Source organism: Lemur catta, chromosome 4 (genome assembly GCF_020740605.2).
Source record: "Lemur catta isolate mLemCat1 chromosome 4, mLemCat1.pri, whole genome shotgun sequence".
NCBI lineage: Eukaryota > Metazoa > Chordata > Mammalia > Primates > Lemuridae > Lemur > Lemur catta.
In genome coordinates, this window is record NC_059131.1 from 17,072,372 (window position 1) to 17,091,962 (window position 19,591).

Consider the following 19,591-nt stretch of genomic DNA (forward strand, 5'->3'; position numbering starts at 1 on the left):
GATATAAACCCAGATTTCTCCTCAAAAGATAACTAAAAATCTATCTCAAATTACTTATGAAGATTCAGAAGTTCTAGGTCCACTTTTACCTTTATCTTCATCCAAATACCTATCTCTAAAATGAAAAAATATTGCACCAATCAACAGCAATTTCTTTAAAGAATTTAAGGTCTTTGCAAAGTTCTTTACAATTTTCACTATTTTTTCAGTCCAGAAGTAGTGGTTCATGCCTGAAATCTTAGCACTTTGGGAGGCTGAGGGAGAAGGATCACTTGAGGTCAGGAGTTCCAGACCAGCCTGCATAACATAGTGAGACCCTATCTCTATAAAAAATTTTTAAAAAAATTAGCCAGGTGTGGTGGCACACACCTGTAATCCCAGCTACTCGGGAGAATGAAACAGGAGAATCACTTGAGCCCAGGAGTTTGAGGCTGCAGTGAGCTACAAAGATGCCACTGCACTCCAGCCCAGGCAACAGAACACCCTGCCTCCCAAAAAAACAAAAAAATTCATTATTTTTCATAGCTAATACTAATTTGTGTCTATATTCAATTTTCATCCACATGAATTATTATTTTTAATGCTTTTTTGGTGAAGAATTTCAATCATTTTACCTTAGATGCTCATTAGAGCTTACATTACCAAAATAAAGGAATCGGGATTCTCAGGTTCATGACATAAAAACAAATACAAGCCTCCAAATAATTCCTGATTTTTGTATTTACACTATCTCAAATCTAAAATATTTTTAACTAAAAATTTTCCCTAAAATTCAATTCTGTTGAATCTAATAGGTCAAATAGCATTTTCTTTTCAGGCCATCTAAAACACCAAAAGATTCTAATTGTGTAGCACTTACTCATCTAAGAATCTAGATGAATTAACTCAAAAAACTTTTAAAATTGTGTGACCATTATCCTTCTGCCAAAGCAGAAACAGTAAATTTATTAGTATTCATTATTTGTGTTTTTAAATGTCCTTATTAGTATTTTTTTAAAAAAGGAATATCACACTCTAAGATACCTAAATGGAAGCGTAACTATCCCCCTCACTGGAGTCCCAAAATTTTTGAAGCCTTTTTATATGAAAGACATGATCAAGATCAATTTATATAAAGGCCTTCTGGGTGGATAAGATATGGGAAATCTAGTATATGACATACTCACACTTGAATAAACTGTTCAAATCACCTTACAGTTAAAGGTCAAATTTTAACACTAAAAGTATTTTTTCATGAACATTTATATAGAAAAAGAAGTCTGGGCCAGGCATACTGGCTCACACCTGTGATCCTAGCACTTGGGAGCCCGAGGGGAGCGGATCGTTTGAGCTCAAGAGTTCAAGACCAGCCTCAGCAAGAGCAAGACCCCATCTCTACTAAAAAAAAAATAGAAAGAAAATTAGCTGGACAACTAAAAATATATAGAAAAAATTAGCCAGGCATGGTGGCGCATGCCTGTAGTCATAGCTACTCAGGAGGATGAGGCAGGAGGATCACTTGAGCCCAGGAGTTTGAGGTTGCTGTGAGCTAGGCTGACACCATGGCACTCTAGCCTGGGCAACAGAGTGAGACTGTCTAAAAAAAAAAGTCTGATTCACTCATTTAATAAACGCAAGATACAGATTACAACAGGGAGATCAAGTTTAAAAGTGTAATTAAATGATAGTACTCATTTTAAGTAATGTCATTATAATAATCCAGACCTGTTTCATCTCACAGATGTATGAGTGTGGGAAGAAAGAAAAAAACAAAAAAACCACAGACTGTGTCATAGTATATATGTATTTTTCTACTTAGCTCCCAGACAATGCAAAATAAAAACCATAAAAAATGTAAAATGAAGTGGTACCTCTTATGGAACATATTCTTAATAAGTACAGACTCCTTAGGAACTAGTAAATGTACAAGGCTTGTCAAAGTCTATATAACTCCAAAGATTTTTTCATTAAAAAGTAACAGTATCCAGGCCAGCAGGCGGTGGCTCATGCCAGTAATCCTAGCACTGGGAGGCTGAGGTGGGAGGATCACTTGAGGTCAAGAGTTCCAGACCAGCCTGAGCAAGAGCAAGACTCTGTCTCTACCAAAAATAGACAAAATTAGCCAGGCACGGTGGCGCATGCCTGTATTCCCAGCTACTCAGGAGGCTGAGGCAGGAGGATGGCTTGAGCCCAGGAGTTTGAGGTTGCTATGAGCTAGGCTGACGCCACAGCACTCTGGCCAAGGCAACAGAGAGACTGTCTCCAAAAAAAAAAAAAAGAGTAACAGTATCCAGAATTTACCTACACAGAAAAAATCAAAACATTTTTACATACTTGAAGAAGGAAAGAAAACAAAGGACCTCCCTCTTACTTTTGTTTGCAGTCATCCATCATCAGCACTTCTACACCAAAGACTTTAAAGAAAACAGAAGCTAAACATTCTGATTTCAGTATTTAAATCTTTTCTATGTGTGTGCCTATCCTACCTACATTAAATTATTGCCATTTACTTTGAAACTGACTAAAATTAAGTTTTACATATTGAACCAGACAAAAGCAAATTTAAGTTGAAAACAGATTAAAAGATTTCTTTAAAAAGTAATCAAAATTTCATTACATTTTAGTATATCAATTCATGTGGAATATTCCATACCTTAGAAAGAGATTTATTTTCAAATAAAAACTGTAATTCTAACTATATGTTTTATTTAAACTTTCATGACTATAAATATGTATGCATATTCAAGACCTATCAAAATCCTTATTTTAGTAATATTTTCTATTACATACCATATATCTTTATAAAACAAAAATATAGCATATTTGGAGTATATAAAGTTACATATAAAAATTATAAAGTAAGTTTAATACAATTTACTTATAAGTATTTATACAACTAGTTGTTTTACCAGTTAGACAATTAACATTAACATCAGCCCTGAATCACATTAAATAATTTATGAAAAAACATTCAACATGTTCTCCTTTCTCACCTGGCCTGTCCAGCTGATATATTCCATTCCTCTCGCTGACCAGTACTTCGTGATTTTGATTTGTCTTTGCAAACAGAATCGGGTTGTTTCAAAGTGCGTTTGGCTGGAGGAGATACGTGGCTATCACTTAAACTACCATCAACTTCAACCTTCTGAAAGACAACATTAAAAATGTATTTATTATTCCTATTAAGACAAATAGAATTCCTAATATTCTTGACTAACCAAGCACAGTATTTTTTTTTTTTTTTTTGAGATAGAGTCTCACTCTGTTGCCCGGGCTAGAGTACCGTGGTGTCAGCCTAGCTCACAGCAACCTCAAAGTCCTGGGCTCAAGCAACCCTTCTGCCTTAGCCTCCCAAGTAGCTGGGACTACAGGCATGCGCCACCATGCCCAGCTAATTTTTTTCTATATATTTTTAGCTGTCCAGATCATTTCTTTCTATTTTTAGTAGAGATGAGGTCTCGCTCTTGCTCAGGCTGGTCTCGAACTCCCGACCTCGAGCGATCCTCCCGCCTTGGCCTCCCAGAGTGCTAGGATTACAAGCGTGAGCCAATGCACCCGGCCCAAGCACAGTATTTTTTAAAGCAATAAATATTTACTGAATAAATCACACTACAAATATAGTAAAATGTAATAATCTATAAATACAGAAACAAGAAAGTTAGAAATATTAAATTTATAATCAGAAAAGTATGTTTAGTTTCTTGTTTTTATTTTAAAAAAGTTTCAAGAAAAGGTGGGTATTTGGTATATGTGTATGTACACATATATACACACACTTATATATACACACAGACACACACCTTTCTAAGACATGATGCCCCATCTCCTCCTAAATATTCCAGTACAAGTACCTCCTAAAACAAGGACCCTTTGCTACATTACCACCATACAATCCTCCCAATCAGGAAATCAACATTGGTATAACACAAAGCCAATCCACAAACACACTCAAATTTTACCAAATGTCCCAACAATGTCCCTCTCTCTCTTTCAGGTCCAGGATCCTATCCAGGAACACATATTGCTTTTAGTTATCAGATCTCAGTATCCTTCAATCTAGAACAGTACTTCAGTCTTTCCCTATCTTTCTTTCATGCCCTTGGCTATAAAGTGTACAGGCCTTTCATTCTCTAGGTTGACTCCTCAATCTGGGTCTAGTTGATGTTTCTCATAATAAGATTCAGGCCATAATAAGATGTTTCTCATAATAAGATTCATTCCTGGAAAGAATATACAAAAATGATGCTATGTATACACTACACCTATCCTTCCCACCCCTGGGAATGTTAACCCTGATCACCTGTTCAAGCTGATGTCTGCCAGGTTTCTCCACTGTAAAGTCATTATTTTTCCCTTTGTATCTGGTTATATATTGTGAGGAATTATTCTGATAATTTACCAATATCCTGTTCCTCATCAAATCTCCACCCACCAGCCTTAGCATTCCTTGATTACTCTCACCATTATCAAATATCACTATGATGGTGATTATCTAAGTCCATCAGTCCTTTTATATTTTTTACTTTAAAGAAGAGCTTTCCCTGTCCCCCCACTCATTTATTCATTTATATTTATATCAGTATGGACTCATGCATTCTTATTTTATTCTATAGATTATAATCCCTTACTCTCCTTATTTGTCACTGAAATCATGTGAGATTTGGCTAGTGGGAGACCTTTCAAGGTGACTGTTGTATCTTCTGACACATCCCCATCATTTTGAGTATTTCCTTACATTCTGGAACAACAGAATTCCCTAGACTCATTTTGTACTTTTCCCTCTCTGGACCTAGGATTAGCCATTTCTCCAAGAAGCCCTGGTTATGGGCACTACTAGGTGTGTTCCCTGTTACTGGAGTTTCACTGCTATTAAGCCCCTCTAAGCAGACAGAGCTAAGAAATATATACATACACATACATACATACATACATATACATGTAAACATACACAGCTATACCTATTTCTATATATGCACATAAATAATGAAAAAGAAAAGGACTTACACCAATACTTCTAATTCCAATCCCACACCTTTAATTTCTATCCTTTCCCCTTCTATGTTTGTAAACCCTTTTAGGTAAGAAACCCAGCTTCCATCATCTTCCATACATTTATCTGTTCTTTCAACTAATTTATTTATTCAATGTAACCAACCCTCAACCAGAGTCCTCTTCCACCATCATACTTTTATCATGCCCCCTCCCCAGCCCCATGCCCTCAAACTACAGGAAGGTCACTGACTCTGCACAGCACCCTCCTTTCCACCTCTGAACTCCTTGGATGTTAGGAGGGATGGGGAAGGGAGGTAAGGGAAGACTAACCTTTTCTTTAAAGAATATTTAATTCATATGCTAATGCTTTATAGAGTATCACTTGACATTCTAGATCAGAATTTCAAAGGTATATATGATCATTTTCAATGTGTTACCACATAAAAATATTTGAGAAAATCTAGTTTCCTTTTATGCTACAAATTTCTTTTTCTTTTAAGATTTCTTTAAGTTTCTTTTAAGAAAAATATCTAAAAACTATGCATTTCCTAACTACACATTTCTATGCTTTCCCAAAGCAAGACAAGTACATTACACAAGTAATTAGTCAAAATGTAGCTACTAGCAAGCAAGCATAAGAAACACTTATATGGGCCGGGCGTGGTGGCTCAAGCCTGTAAACCTAGCACTCTGGGAGGCCAAGGCGGGAGGATCACTCAAGGTCAGGAATTCGAGACCAGAAGCAAGAGCGAGACCCCATCTCTACTAAAAATAGAAAGAATTATCTGGACAACTAAAAATATGTAGAAAAAATAGCTGGGCATGGTGGTGCATGCCTGTAGTCCCAGCTACTTGGGAGGCTGAGGCAGAAGGATTGCTTAAGCCCGAGAGTTTGAGGTTACAGTGAGCTAAGCTGATGCCACAGCACTCTAGCCCAGGCAACAGAACAAGACTCTGTCTCAAAAAAAAAAAAAAAAGAAAGAAAGAAAGAAAGAAAAGAAATATTTACATGATTAAAGGTGTCCAAAGTATACTCTATAGAAACAGCATTTACTTACTAAAATTTTTTTCCCAAGAACAATTTCTAATTTTGTTCTGTGCTATAATTTACCATGAACTAGTTTTAAAGCCACAAGACCACACTGATACTAAAGGACACAAAAGGAAAAACAATTAGAAATTAAAACATGATGCCAGAAGATACCAACAAATTAAAAAAATAAAGAAATTAAAACATAAGAGTATCTACAAATAAGGATGACAAACATGTTAGTAACACACACATGTACTTGTTAAGTTCCTAAGAAAAGCTGGTTAGCTACTTCTATCTCAGTAGAGGGGGGGAAACCATTTAAGATGCCATTCAATCATGTAATAATCCTTTAACAATAAACATAGTATACTTAAATGAGTGTTTTTAAAAATTGTACTATTTCAATTCCCTAAGTCCCTGCCTTCTCGAATCCCACATTTTAACAGAGTAAATATTAATACTAAAGCTCTCAAAGATAAACTACCTAACTAGCCCAAGGTTACAAGGCTAACAAATGAATGACAGAATTAAAGCAAAAAAGAAAACCTAGAATTTTGGTCCTTTCATTTCTAATATAGTTTTCTTTATACTATTTCAGATATCCACCCTAAGATATTTATAGACTCCCAAGGTTAAAGTGTGCATTAAAGGTCATCCAGCTCAACTACTAATCCAAGACATTCCTTACTCCAAATGTAGTCTGTGGACCAAACAGCACGGGCATCATCTGTTCAGGAGCTCATTAGAAATGTGGACTCTCAGACTCTACCCCCACACCTACTGAATCAGCAACCATTTTTAAAAAGAGCCCCAGGTGATTCATGTGCACATTAAATTTGAAAAGCATTATTATATAACATATTCAAGAAGTAGTTACTGAGGAACCAGTATCATGTGTTCTAAACTAACATATATTTGTGAATACCGAAAGTAGTATCTATAAATTACTTCATCAATTTAGATAGCCCAGGCCAATATTACTCCTTCAAATCTGATCACTCACCCTTCAAGACCTATCTCAAGACACATTTTTGTCATGAAATCTTCCTGAAGAATCTAACCTAAATGAACATTTTCCCCCTCCTAGCTATAACCCTAGCGTACATTTTTGGCTCTTAATTATACTCAACTTAGCATTATACATTTACCATTTTGAAAGTGTCAGGTGCAAATCTTGAAATTCTAGCAAGAGTTTAAGCTCCTGAATTACAGGAGCTTATTTCTGTTTGGAGTTTTGTTGTTGTTTTAAAAACAGGGTCTCACTCTGTCTGCCAGGCTGGAGTACAGTGGCGCAATCACAGCTCACTGCAACCTCCAACTCCTGGGCTCAAGTAGTCCTCCTATCTCAACCTCCCCAGTAGCTGGGACACTGCCGTACTCGGTTAATTTTTTAAATTTTTTTGTAGAAGAGGGTATCACTATGTTGCCCAGGCTGGTCTTGAACTCCTGGCCTCAGTGATCCTTCCATTGCAGCCTTGCAAAGCACTGAGATTACAAGTGTGAAGTGTAAGCCACCATGCACAACCCCTATTTCTTTTTAATTCCACACAATAACAAGTAAGATTTTCCCAAGTTTGTTCATACATTACTAGTAGGAATTATTAGGGAGAACAAAGGAGGGTATATGAATATAAAGTTTGGGAAACAATGAAATCCAAGGTTTTTTACTGCAGGACTTCTAATAAACTTTATTAAGATAATGTGCAGTATAAATTTCTAAGTATAGAATATAGTATATAGCATTTCACAGACTTATTTGATCAAGCTCTCTTTTTTCCATGGAGCATCTACAAGTACTAAAGTTTCCCAAACACACTCTGGAAACAAGTACTATGTACTATTTTTTTTTTGAGAGAGAGTCTCGCTTTGTTGCCCGGGCTAGAGTGAGTGCCGTGGTGTCAGCCTAGCTCACAGCAACCTCAAACTCCTGGGCTTCAGCGATCCTACTGCCTCAGCCTCCCGGGGAGCTGGGACTACAGGCATGTGCCACCATGCTCGGCTAATTTTTCCTATATATATTTTAGTTAATTCCTATGTATATTTTAGATAATTTCTTTCTATTTTTTTAGTAGAGACGGGGTCTCGCTCTTGCTCAGGCTGGTCTCTAACTCCTGACCTTGAGTGATCCACCCGCCTCGGCCTCCCAGAGTGCTAAGATTTACAGGCGTGAGCCACCGCGCCCGGCCTAGAAACAAGTACTATGTACTATTGAATTGAAGAAAAAAAAATCGTAAAGTATTTGAAGTCTAGCAACTTTTAAAATAATCTGAAACCAGGAGTGGTGGTTCATTCCTCTAATCCCAGCAACTCAGCAGGCTGAGGTGAAGGATCACTTGAGCCTACGAGTTTGAGACCAGCCTGAGCAACATGGGGAAACCCTGTCTCAAAAAAATAATAATAATCTGAGTATGTAATTCTGTGAATATCAAGTTAAGTAAATTTGTACATCCATTTATTGGCCTTTCTCATATTCTACTGGGTTTCTTCAGTTCCACTCAGAAGTATCTCTCAAACTATTGTCCACATACTGCCTAAATTGGAAATCACCTGGATTACTCATTATAAAAATATAACCTGCTGGACTGGACTGGACTAGAAATCTCTGGAGGAGGAACATTTTTAATGAGAGCCTCCAAATGATTCTTAATACACAAAGTTTCAGGACCTCTGGCATGTAACATAATTCCAGTATGATATAAGGCACATCATCCTAACTTCTGCAGTGTACTTGGAGTTACTTTTCTTGCCATGGGAGGATTTCAATCTCAAATTGGCTCTATGACAGAGACCTCAGAGTAAATAGCATTACAAAAGACTTCTTCTCTCCAAAGAAATCTAGGGATTGAGGTAAATCAAACAACCAAGATTTATAAATAGGTACAAAATAATTACTTCAGCACCATTTAATTAACTTCAAGCTTTGGGAAAGCTTTTACCTACAAACCTGATACCAACAATTCACCTTTAATAGGATAATCATAATACTCAACCTTTACTTTTACATCTTCAAAGCACTTTACTAGCTAATTATAACCTAACCCTTGGAGGGAAGGCGTTACCAGTTTCATGACAAAGATATTTAAGAGAGATTATGCAATCTACCCACAGCCATTTAGCAATCTGTGTCACAATGATTACAATCCCTGAGTAGGAAAAGTATCTCAGACTAAGGGAATAATTTCATTTAACAAACATTTATTGAGGACCTACTGGGTAAGAACTACTTGAACTCAACATACAATCTATTGGGCTGAAAAACAGTCACAATAATGATACATGTCATATGTAAGTACTATGATAATGCACAATTGTCTGAAAGCAAAAAACAAAAAATGGTAACTGCTACTAGAGGTGAAGGAAGACATCATAAATGATATGGACCTTAAAGGATGAAGTTGAGTTTTCTATAGAAATGGAAAGATATTTTGCAACTTAATAGTGGAGCACAAAAATAGTCAGAGAAACATAATTCAAGGATGACATAACTTCCAAGAGAAGTATAATAGTAATAATGTCAAATGCTACAGAACATAGAAGTACAATGAAAAGACAGTCATCCCCACTTCATGACTTTTTTCTCTAAACTCCAACCTTCTCAAACGGATATTTTTTTTTCAATTTGCAAAAATCATTTTCTCTTTGAGTCTTAAGAGTCTCTTAAATCATACTCATCAGCTACCACAAATAATGACCACTACTATTCTGCCATAAATCTTGTAAAACTAGGCCAAAAAAAAAAAAAAAAAAACTTGAGGATAATGAAAAAGAGATGAATTTATGTTGCTATGGTTTTCAAGGAAGCCTTCATGTCCAGACCCAAATTTGTCAGACATCTAGAACCTGGATTTTAATCTAAAGACAGAAAGAATTGATTCAAGTATAGCATTTAAAAAAGAGAGATTCATAGAAACAAGTGAATTAGCAGACCACTAGATTAACTCAAAACTATTAACAGATGATGGCTTCATCTAGAATTGGAAAAACAGAAAATAAGAAATCGAGTCCAGAAAGCAAAATAACTAGGGGATCAGTGATACATACGAGTACTGTATTCAAAATAAATATAATAAAGGCAGTTGATAAAAAGTGCTGGTTGGTGGTGGTGGTGCTGAGGGAAGCTGGGGAACAGGTGTTGAAGGGAGAAGTATGATGTTGAATTATAATTGGAAAGTGAGATTTGGAATTCTAGCCAGAAATCTAGGCAGATGTCTATCAGGCTGTGGGGAAATGTAGCTCTGAGATAAAATGAGGTAGAGAGCATAGACAGATATGAAACAGGGTAATAAAAGAAAATTATTATACAGAATACAAAAACAAGATAGCCGAAATCAACACCTTAAAAAATGCCTACATTAAAGGGATGAAAAAAAGGGATGCCATAGAAAAAAACAGAAAAATAGTGTCTTGTTAAAACAAGGGGAGAGTTGAACTTTGTTCCAAAAAGACTTACCAGAGGAAAGCTGATAAGCCTGTGGATTTGTAATTAGGAGGTCATTATAACTTCTGATAGGGTAAGTTCTGTGAAATGCTCGGTGGAAATCACTAGGTGAACAGCTGATTGAGTGATGAGAAAATACAGGTAATGACTACAGAGCTACTCTTATAAAAAGTGTGAGAATTAAGAAATAAGACAATAGTTGTAAGAAGTTAACAAAATCGGGGAAGTCAGGAAAGGATTTTCTTTTTTAAAAAGATAAGTTAACTTGGTTTCTTATAAATAGAAGAAAAGGAACTATAAAAGATAATAAAATGAATTTTTTTAAAGATTAAGGTAAGTGATGACAGAAAGAGTCTCAAAGAGACAAGAAACAGAAAACAGAATAGGAACATTTTCCCCCAAAGTTAGATCAGAAAGCGTATGGGTGCAATCAATCTTTTCCAATTTCCTTTGTAAGACAGCCTTTTTGTGTACCCTTTTTTTTTTAAACAAGTACTCTTGTTTTCATGAGAAAGCTTAGAAGTGATTTTTTTTTCATTTGTTAAAAAAAATGCAGAGGCAGTGGTTACCATGACTGCAGAAAACAAAACTGCACTGCTATTTATTTACTTAGGGCCAACACCATTCTACAAAGTTCTGAAACTTCAGGCACACAAAGTGTCCTAAATTCTCCTCAAATATCCCAAGACCAATGGCTTAACAGTTTATTATTTCTAAACAATCATCATGAAAGAATATAGAAGAAAGAGGAAAAAAGTGCAAAAAATTGAGCAGTTGACTAAGGATTTACAGTCTATAATAATTTAAAATGCACTTTTCTTCCAGATAAAAATTTCCTGAAGGTAATTTTTTATCTGAAAATATTACATCACTCAAAGTGAGAAAGACACAATGTAGCTACAGAAAAACGTCACAGACATACAAGTTGTACAGACAGGACCAATATTACACTGCAGCACTACCACTGTAACTCAGAAACTACTATTTACCTCATAACATTTTCAGAAGAATCAGGTGAGGTAGTATAAGTAACAAATATTACACCTACAGTTTGACAGTGGATATAATTTCAAGTAAGAATACCTGTTTGACTTTGTAGGATTAATAGAACTTCATAAGCTTATTATCTTCAGTGATTCATTCCTTCCACAAACAAAATTTATTAAGCACCCATTTCTGTGTCAGATACTGAGGATAATTAGTGATAAGGCAGTCCCTGCCCTTCATGGAAGTTAAAAACCTAACTCCTTAAATCAGCTGGTAAAGGATATAAATAAGGTGCTGAGAGCATTAGGTACAAAGGAGAGTGAGATACAAATTGATTTAGCATCTTTGTAGAGCAATTTTTTTAATTTAAAATACACATAATCATTTGACCCAGTAATTTCACTTCACCTATTTATAATGTTAAAAACATGGAGACAACCTGTATGCCAGTAAGGAAAGGTTAAATAAGTGATATATAATGATACAAAGAAATATTAGAAAACCATCAAGAAGAATGATATGAAAGAATATATACGATACATAAATAGAAAAGCAACTACTGAGGGGGCTGAGGCAGGAGGATCACTTGAGGCCAGAGTTTGAGGCTGCAGCACATTATGATAGTGCCTATAAATAGTCACTGCACTCCCGTCTGGGCAACATAGCAAGACCCTGTCTGTAAAAAAATAAAAAAAAAAGGAAAGAAAGAAAATCAACTACCAGAAATAGTATATAGTGGTATGATTCTACATCTGTTTAAAAATATACACCTATAAACAACCTATACATGCATGTACAATAGTCTGGAAAGATACAAACCACCTTTAAAAGTGGTCATCCCTAGGAAGAACAAATGGGAGAAAGAAATTAGGGGAGCAAGGAAAGGCCTTTTTTTCCTGTGTACTTCCATATTGTTTGAAATACTTATTTCATAATTTTTAAATAAAAATAAAATATTTTTTCAAAGAGCTGAAGTTAATAATCTTGCATACTCTTCAGTGTCTGGTACATAGTAGTCATTCAATTACAGGAATTAAAGAAAGACACTTCCATTTCCAGTTGAATTGATAACTACTATTTTGTTTTTAAAAGACGGGTCTCACTAAGTTGCCCAGGCTGGACTCAAACTCTTGGGCTCAAGCAATCTTCCCCTCCACAGCCTCCCCAGGAGCTGGGAATCTGGACAGGGGCCACGATGCCTGACTTCCAAATGAATTGTTACCTCTAAATAATTGAATAGCCTTGAGCATATATCACTTCCTCCCAATTCTCCCACCAATAAATTTAAAGAATGAATTGGTTTTAAAAACCAAAAATTTAAAATAAAAATTTTCACATAAAAAACACCTACTAGAGCTCATGAATTTGTACAGCCAGTTTCTCTCTTTTGTGCAAATATTAATAAATGTCTTAATGAAGTTTCTCTTACTGTTTCTTTGCATACATTTAGACTTCCTATAAATGGGTTGTGTCATTGATTAAGAAGGTATAGCTCTGCATTAGGATTTGGTTTTGTTTTTTAAAAGTAGATTCCCTTAACTTTTAACTTGCACAATCAAGTACACAACTATAACACTCAGTCACCCTAAGTGTTAGCAATTAAGTATGTTCTAGCTTAGGTCCCCAACCCCCAAGCTGCAGGGCCCCCCCCCTCCCATTTGTGGAAAAATTGCTTTCCATGGGGGAGGCAGCGCATCAGAAGGTGAGTGGCAGGTGGGGCAAGGGAGTGCAGGTGGGGTGCGTATTTACAGCCGCTCCCCATCGCTGACATCACTACCTGAGCTCAGCTTCCACCCCCCCCCAATGGAAAAATTGTCTTCCATGAAAACAGTCCCTGGTGCCAAAAAGGCTTAGTAAGTTGTAAAAAGAAATGAACTTTGTATCAAGCAACTTCAAGATTTTATCCCCTGACAAGTGGGCCACTTAGTATATGGGCACCAAAAGGGTAAACAGAAGTCTGCTAGAAGCAGCACCAAGTCTTAGTTTACTCTGGTAACTCAGTATATTTCTCCAGCATGCCATCAAAGGTGCTAAAAACAGTTTGCTTAATTATCAGTTTAGGGGCAAAAATTTTTTAAGTGCCAACATCTAAATAACAAGAATTCTAGAAGGAGTGAAATAAAGAAGTAATATTTGAAAAAATAATGAAGATAAATTTACCACAATCAAAAAAAGATGTAAAAGCATAAACTGAAAGACCTAAGAGTGTGAAGGAAAAACCCATGCCTAAAAATACAGTAAAATTTAGAAACAAAGACAAAAAAAATTTCTATAAGCTTCAAGAAAGAACAGATCACCTAACAAAGAAAAAGAATTGGGCCAATATATGTCAACAGTGACACTGAATGTAAGATGACAACAGAGTAAGATTCTTAAAAGTATTAGAACTAAAATTTTGTATCCAGTCAATTTTTCATTTAAGTGCAAGAGCATAATGAAAATTTGTCATAAAACATCCTATGCCGAAAACATTCTTGGAGAAAATACAGATAAATAAATAGAGTGATGATGAGAGATATAAAAAGTAAGATGATCAAATATGGTACCTTTGTAAAATTTATTGTTACTGAACAAAAACTCCAAAGAAAAGAAAAAAGACAGCCAGGCATGGTGGGGTGAAGCTGTAGTCCCAGCTTCTCAGGAGACTGATGCAGGATTGCTTGAGTTCCAAGCTGCAGTGAACTGACTGTGCCACTGCACTCCAGCCTGGGTAACAGAACAAGACTATGTCTCAAAAAAAAAAGAAAAAATATTTCTGGATTCAGAGTCCAGAATGCTAACCATTAAACCATGGAACCGCCATAGAAAAAGTATTTCTATTCATAAAAAATTAGAACTAAAATTCTAGGCAATATAGGGTGAGAAGGGAGGTGTAACATTAGAGGAACATGTTGAAGAGTATGTGGTAAGAGGTAATAAAACATTTTTCAAAGAAAAAATAAGAGTTAATAAACAGAAGTCTTAAGAGCAATCATGCACACACACACACACACAAAAACAGAATACATAACTTTAAAACCAGCAGACGATGCATAAATTTGATCTAGCAGACATATCTACAACACTGTATACCCATTTGCAGAATCCATAATCTTTTCAAGTGTACATGGAACATTTATGAAAATAACCACAAACAAGGTAACAATAATAAGTCAGAACAAATTTCAAAAGACTGAAATCATAAGGAGGCCAAGGAAGGTGGCTCACACCTGTAATCTTAGCACACTAGGCACACTAGGAAGCCAAGACAGGAGGACTGCTTGAGGCCAGGAGTTCAAGACTAGCCTGGGTAACAAAGTGAGACCCTGTTTCTATAATTTTTCAAAATATCATATGGAGTGTGTTCTCTGAACACAATGGTATTAAGCCAGAAATAAATAACAAAAAGATAATTAGAAATAACTGCCAAGCTGTTTGGAAAAGTAAGCAACATACTTCCAGATAACCAGTGGATGAAAGAAGAAAGCAAGAAGGAAATTAGGAACTATTCTAAAATAAAAGCTTATTTTAAAAAAAAAAAAGAATATAGAACAGGAGAATATGAACAACAAAAAGAATCTGAGTAACAAGAAATTAGGTAGAATCTTAATATGGAACAAAAGAGGAGATTTTAAGCATATGAATAATCAGTGAGTTCATACCATAATATTTTCCATCTCTTAACTGTTTCTACCATATATTTACATTTTTCCCAAGCACACAAAGAACATTTACTAAAACCAACAAAATATTAGGCTACAAAGAAAGCATGAAATTCCACAAGAAAACTATCATAAAAACTATATTTTATGAGAGATGTTCCATGCTCTTGGACAAGATATCTCATTGGGAAGGTGTCAATTCTCTCCAAGTTAATCTACGAATTAAAATACATTGCCAACCAAAATTCTAGATGGATCTTCTAAGTAACTCTATAATCTTAACTGAAAAGGTACATGGAAAAAAAAATAAAGATCCCCAAATACCTACATCAATTTTGAAAAATAACAAAGAAGAAGTGCTTGTCTTTTAGGATATTAAGACATACCTCAAAACCATAGTATTAAAAACAGTATGGTACTGCCACAAGCATAAACAGACCAACAGAAAAGAACAGAAAGATCAGAGCACAACATATACAAGAACTTAGTATACTATCAAGGGGCAGGGCACCATAAATGACAGGTTATCTAGTAGAAAGAATAAAATGAACCACAGACGTAAACAAGAAAGGTAAAACTATGTGTGTATACATGGTCACAATGTAAACAATATTCCTTACTATGGGACCAAAAAAGGTCAAAAGTCACTGATCTATAATTACTCTTGGAAAACAAGAAAGTAATAGCAACTCCAGTGGAAAATAGAAAAGTGGGCAAAAGACCCTAACAGGCATTTTAGAGATGAGGAAACTAACAAAAGTTAGTATGGACATAAAGAGTTACCCAAACTCATTAGTAATCAAAGAAAGGCAATTAAAAAGCTAGCAAATGCAAAATATTAGCAGGGATGTGGGCACACAAGAACTCTCATAATACTACTCCAAGGAGTAGAGACTAGAGCAGCAAATTTGGAAGTATTATTTGTTTGAAGTACACATGTACTCTATTTCACTGCTAGGTAACTATCTCAAAGAAATTCTCACATCAGGTCCACAAGGAACATTGTATCAGGGTATTAATTGCAGCAATATTTGCAGCCACAGGAAGTAAGGAGCAATCTAGGTACCTGTCAGTTGAGGGTACGTAGTTAAAATGCAATGGATGTACCCTATGAAGTACTTACGCAGCAGTTGGCAGGAGTGACTGTACATACAAGAGTATGGAACATCTCTCATAAAATATAGTTTGTATGGTAGTTTTCTTGTGGAATTTCATGCTTTCTTTGTAGCCTAATATTTTGTTGGTTTTAGTAAATGTTCTTTGTGTGCTTGGGAAAAATGTACTACATGGATGAAAATATAGTGGTAAATTTAAAAATAACAAAATGAGCTCTATAACTAATACTACTTATGAAAATTTAAAATATATACACATAAACCAGTATAGTGGCCAGGTGATCTATCATCCAAACATGTTAAATAGAGTGTTGGGTACATTAATAATTCTTTTAGGGCAAGTGTAAATTCTGATTCTTCCAGGCAAATCAGAACTGTACATGGCTAACTGGGATATGTGGGCACCCTACCTATTAACCACTATTCTCTGAAACGTAGGAAGACAAGGTCTTGATGAAAAAGAAAAAACCTTCGCTTACTTAGGACCTTGGTAAAAAACAAAAAAAGAAAAAACCAAATCCAATTCATTATTTTGCTTTTAACTGATGAATCTCAACTTCTGAACATCAGTGAAATACACACCATAAAAATATGCTAAAAACCCTTACGCAAATCATTCAATACATACTTAAAAACTAACTGCATTACACTAATTAGTAAAATTTCATAACAAAATTTTGTAATCATAATTTTGTAATAATGTTACAAAACACAATTTCAACCTGAGATTTCTTACTGAAAAATCCTTCCAAAAGTACATAATACTCAAATTTCAACAGTTAAAATCCAAAGAGTAAATCCACAGAGTTGTAAAATAAGGAATAGTTTTAGGCTAAAAGAGTTCACTGATGGCTGGGCTCAGTGGCTCACACCTGCAATCCTAACACTGGGAGGCCAAGGCAGGGGGAGGATCGCTTAAGGTCAGGAGTTTGAGACCAACCTGATCAAAACTGAAACTCTCTCTCTACCAAAGATAGAAAAAAATTAGCCAGGGTGGTGGCATGCGTCTGTTGTCCCAATTACTCCAGGAGGCTGAGGTAGGAGGGTTGCTTGAGCCCAGGAGTTGGAGGTTGCAGTGAGCTATATACCACCACCACCGTACTCTACCAGGGGTGACAGAGGGAGACTGTTTCAAAAAAAAAAAAAAAAGAGCTCACTGACTATTCTTTATTATCTTTCCAAAGATCAAAAATTTATTTCACCACTGTTGAAGAAAAAAAGATAGTTACCTAACACTAAAGGTTTTAAATAACAAATGAAAATATTAAGCCAAACAGTTTAATTTTCCTCCATTTCTCTAAGGCTACTTGAAATTCCTACCAAAAAGAAAACACAATGGCTGACAAATAGACAAGTTTTTAAAGTAACTTGTGGATTTATGTCCAAAAATATCAGACTACTTCAATTATAGTCTCTCAAATACTCTAAACCCTAACCACAAAACCAGATCTTAAGCTGTCTGGCACGTAAGAATAATTCCCTCTAACCATAGGTTTCTACCAAATCTCTATAATATCCCATTTCTTCACTTAATTGTAAATTTGCCACAAAATGTGCTGTTAAAGACCTTAAAGGCCCAAAAGAAGAATGGATATAGATTTCAGATAACAATGATTAGACAAAAATAACTTTAGGGTACTTCTGTCCCCCTCCAAAACCCATGCAGGAAGTGAGGAAAGCTGCTAAATCATCTAAATGTAGATAAGAAAGCATTAGACTTTAGGGAAGGGCTAATTATTTTTTTATAGCATGTTTTTCTGTCTCCCCTACTAGACTGTAGGTACCTACCATGAAGCAGGGACTTTGTTTTGTTCTCCACCTGCCTTCAACCCAAGCACTATGCTAGATGCTGAGGACTGAGATGGGCATATGACAGACACAACTTCAGGAGTGCCATTCACATAGACCACAATGGTACCTCCCTGACTTGACAACCCTAAAACAGTGAACCAAAGAGACAAAAATGCTTGCCCACATGGCACTTACATATTAATGTAGTAGCTGCTTGATAAATATTTATTGAATGAATGAAAGAACAGAGGAACAAGTAAGTCTCACCACCAAAAGCTAGGCTCTGAATTACCTCTAAATTTCTGTTTGGCAAGATTAGAAAACAAATTTTATGGGTATTTGAAGCACCACTGCTAATTCTAGGACCCTAAAATTAGGGTCCAATTAGGACAAATCCTAATTTGGGTCCTAGAATACAGATACAAACTAATAATGCTAAAGATGTTTAACTCAGTACATATTTTCAAATATAAATATGCTATATAATATCTTTTCAAGAGGTTTAAAGTATGAAAAATTTTTTTCAAATGGAAAACACTTTACTGACCCTAGAGATACTTTCCTAGAGCATGAAAGAAAATGTACATACTATAAGACAGTATCCCCAAGCAGTGGGAAAGATGGCAGCCCAAGTACACCTCTGTTGGAGACCCCAGGTCTCAGACTTTTAGTCTGCTTATAGGGACTTTTTTTCCCCAGGGCCATCTTTAAAATACTGAGAAGAAAAAATATTGCAAAAATGATCTCTGTACAACATGTCTGTTCCTTTCCCTACACCTCGCCTCCTGAAATCAGACAACAAGAAATTACTGAAGATCACTGTCCTGTATTTCACATCCTAACATCCTATGATTCCCACTTTCAGTGGAATACAATCCTATATCCACAACTCCAGACAGTGAGGTAAAAGCTGTTAATACACACTATGTATAGTTATGGCATTCCCTGGCTGTGTAACAGCTGCCTTCTTCACTTTTTCAGATGTTGGTGGAAACTACTAAATGAACAGCATTAAAGAGTAGTGATAGGTGAGGTAAAGAAATACAGATGAGACAAGATATACTAGTGGAGATGAGAGAATTAGATTTAAAATATTACCCCTACTACTTACCACCTATTTAGCCTTCCACAGGCCATTTAACCTCTTACGCAACTCACTTGCTTTACAGGGTTGTTATGAGGATGAAATAAGAAAACATTAAACAACACCTAGCATGTATGAGATGCTAAATAAACCTTAGTTTACTCCCTCTTCTTATTAGGCTACCACCAAAAGGGCAGAAGGGCAAAATGCAACAAGTAAATACAGCAAAAAAGAAAGACTTTCAATATGAAAATAATTTAAAATGAGGCATACTTTCCATTCACTCATTCAAAAAATATTAATTAGCTGGGCATGGTAGCCCATGTCTGTAATCCCAGCTACTCAAGAGGCTGAGGTGGAAGGATCTCTTGAGCCCAGGAGTTTTAGTCCAACCTGAGCATCATAGCAAGACCCTGTCTCAAAAAAAAAAATTTATTGAACACTATGTCTGGCAGGCACTGTTGTAGGCACTCAGGATACAGCTGTCAACATAATAGTCTCTGTCGTTAAAGAACACGGAAAAAAAGAGTT

At 35.7% G+C, this 19,591-nt stretch overlaps 1 protein-coding gene across 2 annotated transcripts in view; it reads right to left on the bottom strand.

The window, feature by feature from the left end:
- Positions 1 to 19,591, bottom strand: part of ATAD2B (ATPase family AAA domain containing 2B) — a 140,218-nt gene that overhangs the window by 113,824 nt on the left and 6,803 nt on the right. For both annotated transcript variants that reach the window (XM_045549127.1, XM_045549126.1), the window contains exon 2: positions 2,973 to 3,124. In XM_045549127.1, the coding sequence (XP_045405083.1) occupies positions 2,973 to 3,124 (152 nt within the window). The remainder of the gene's footprint in view (positions 1 to 2,972; positions 3,125 to 19,591) is intronic.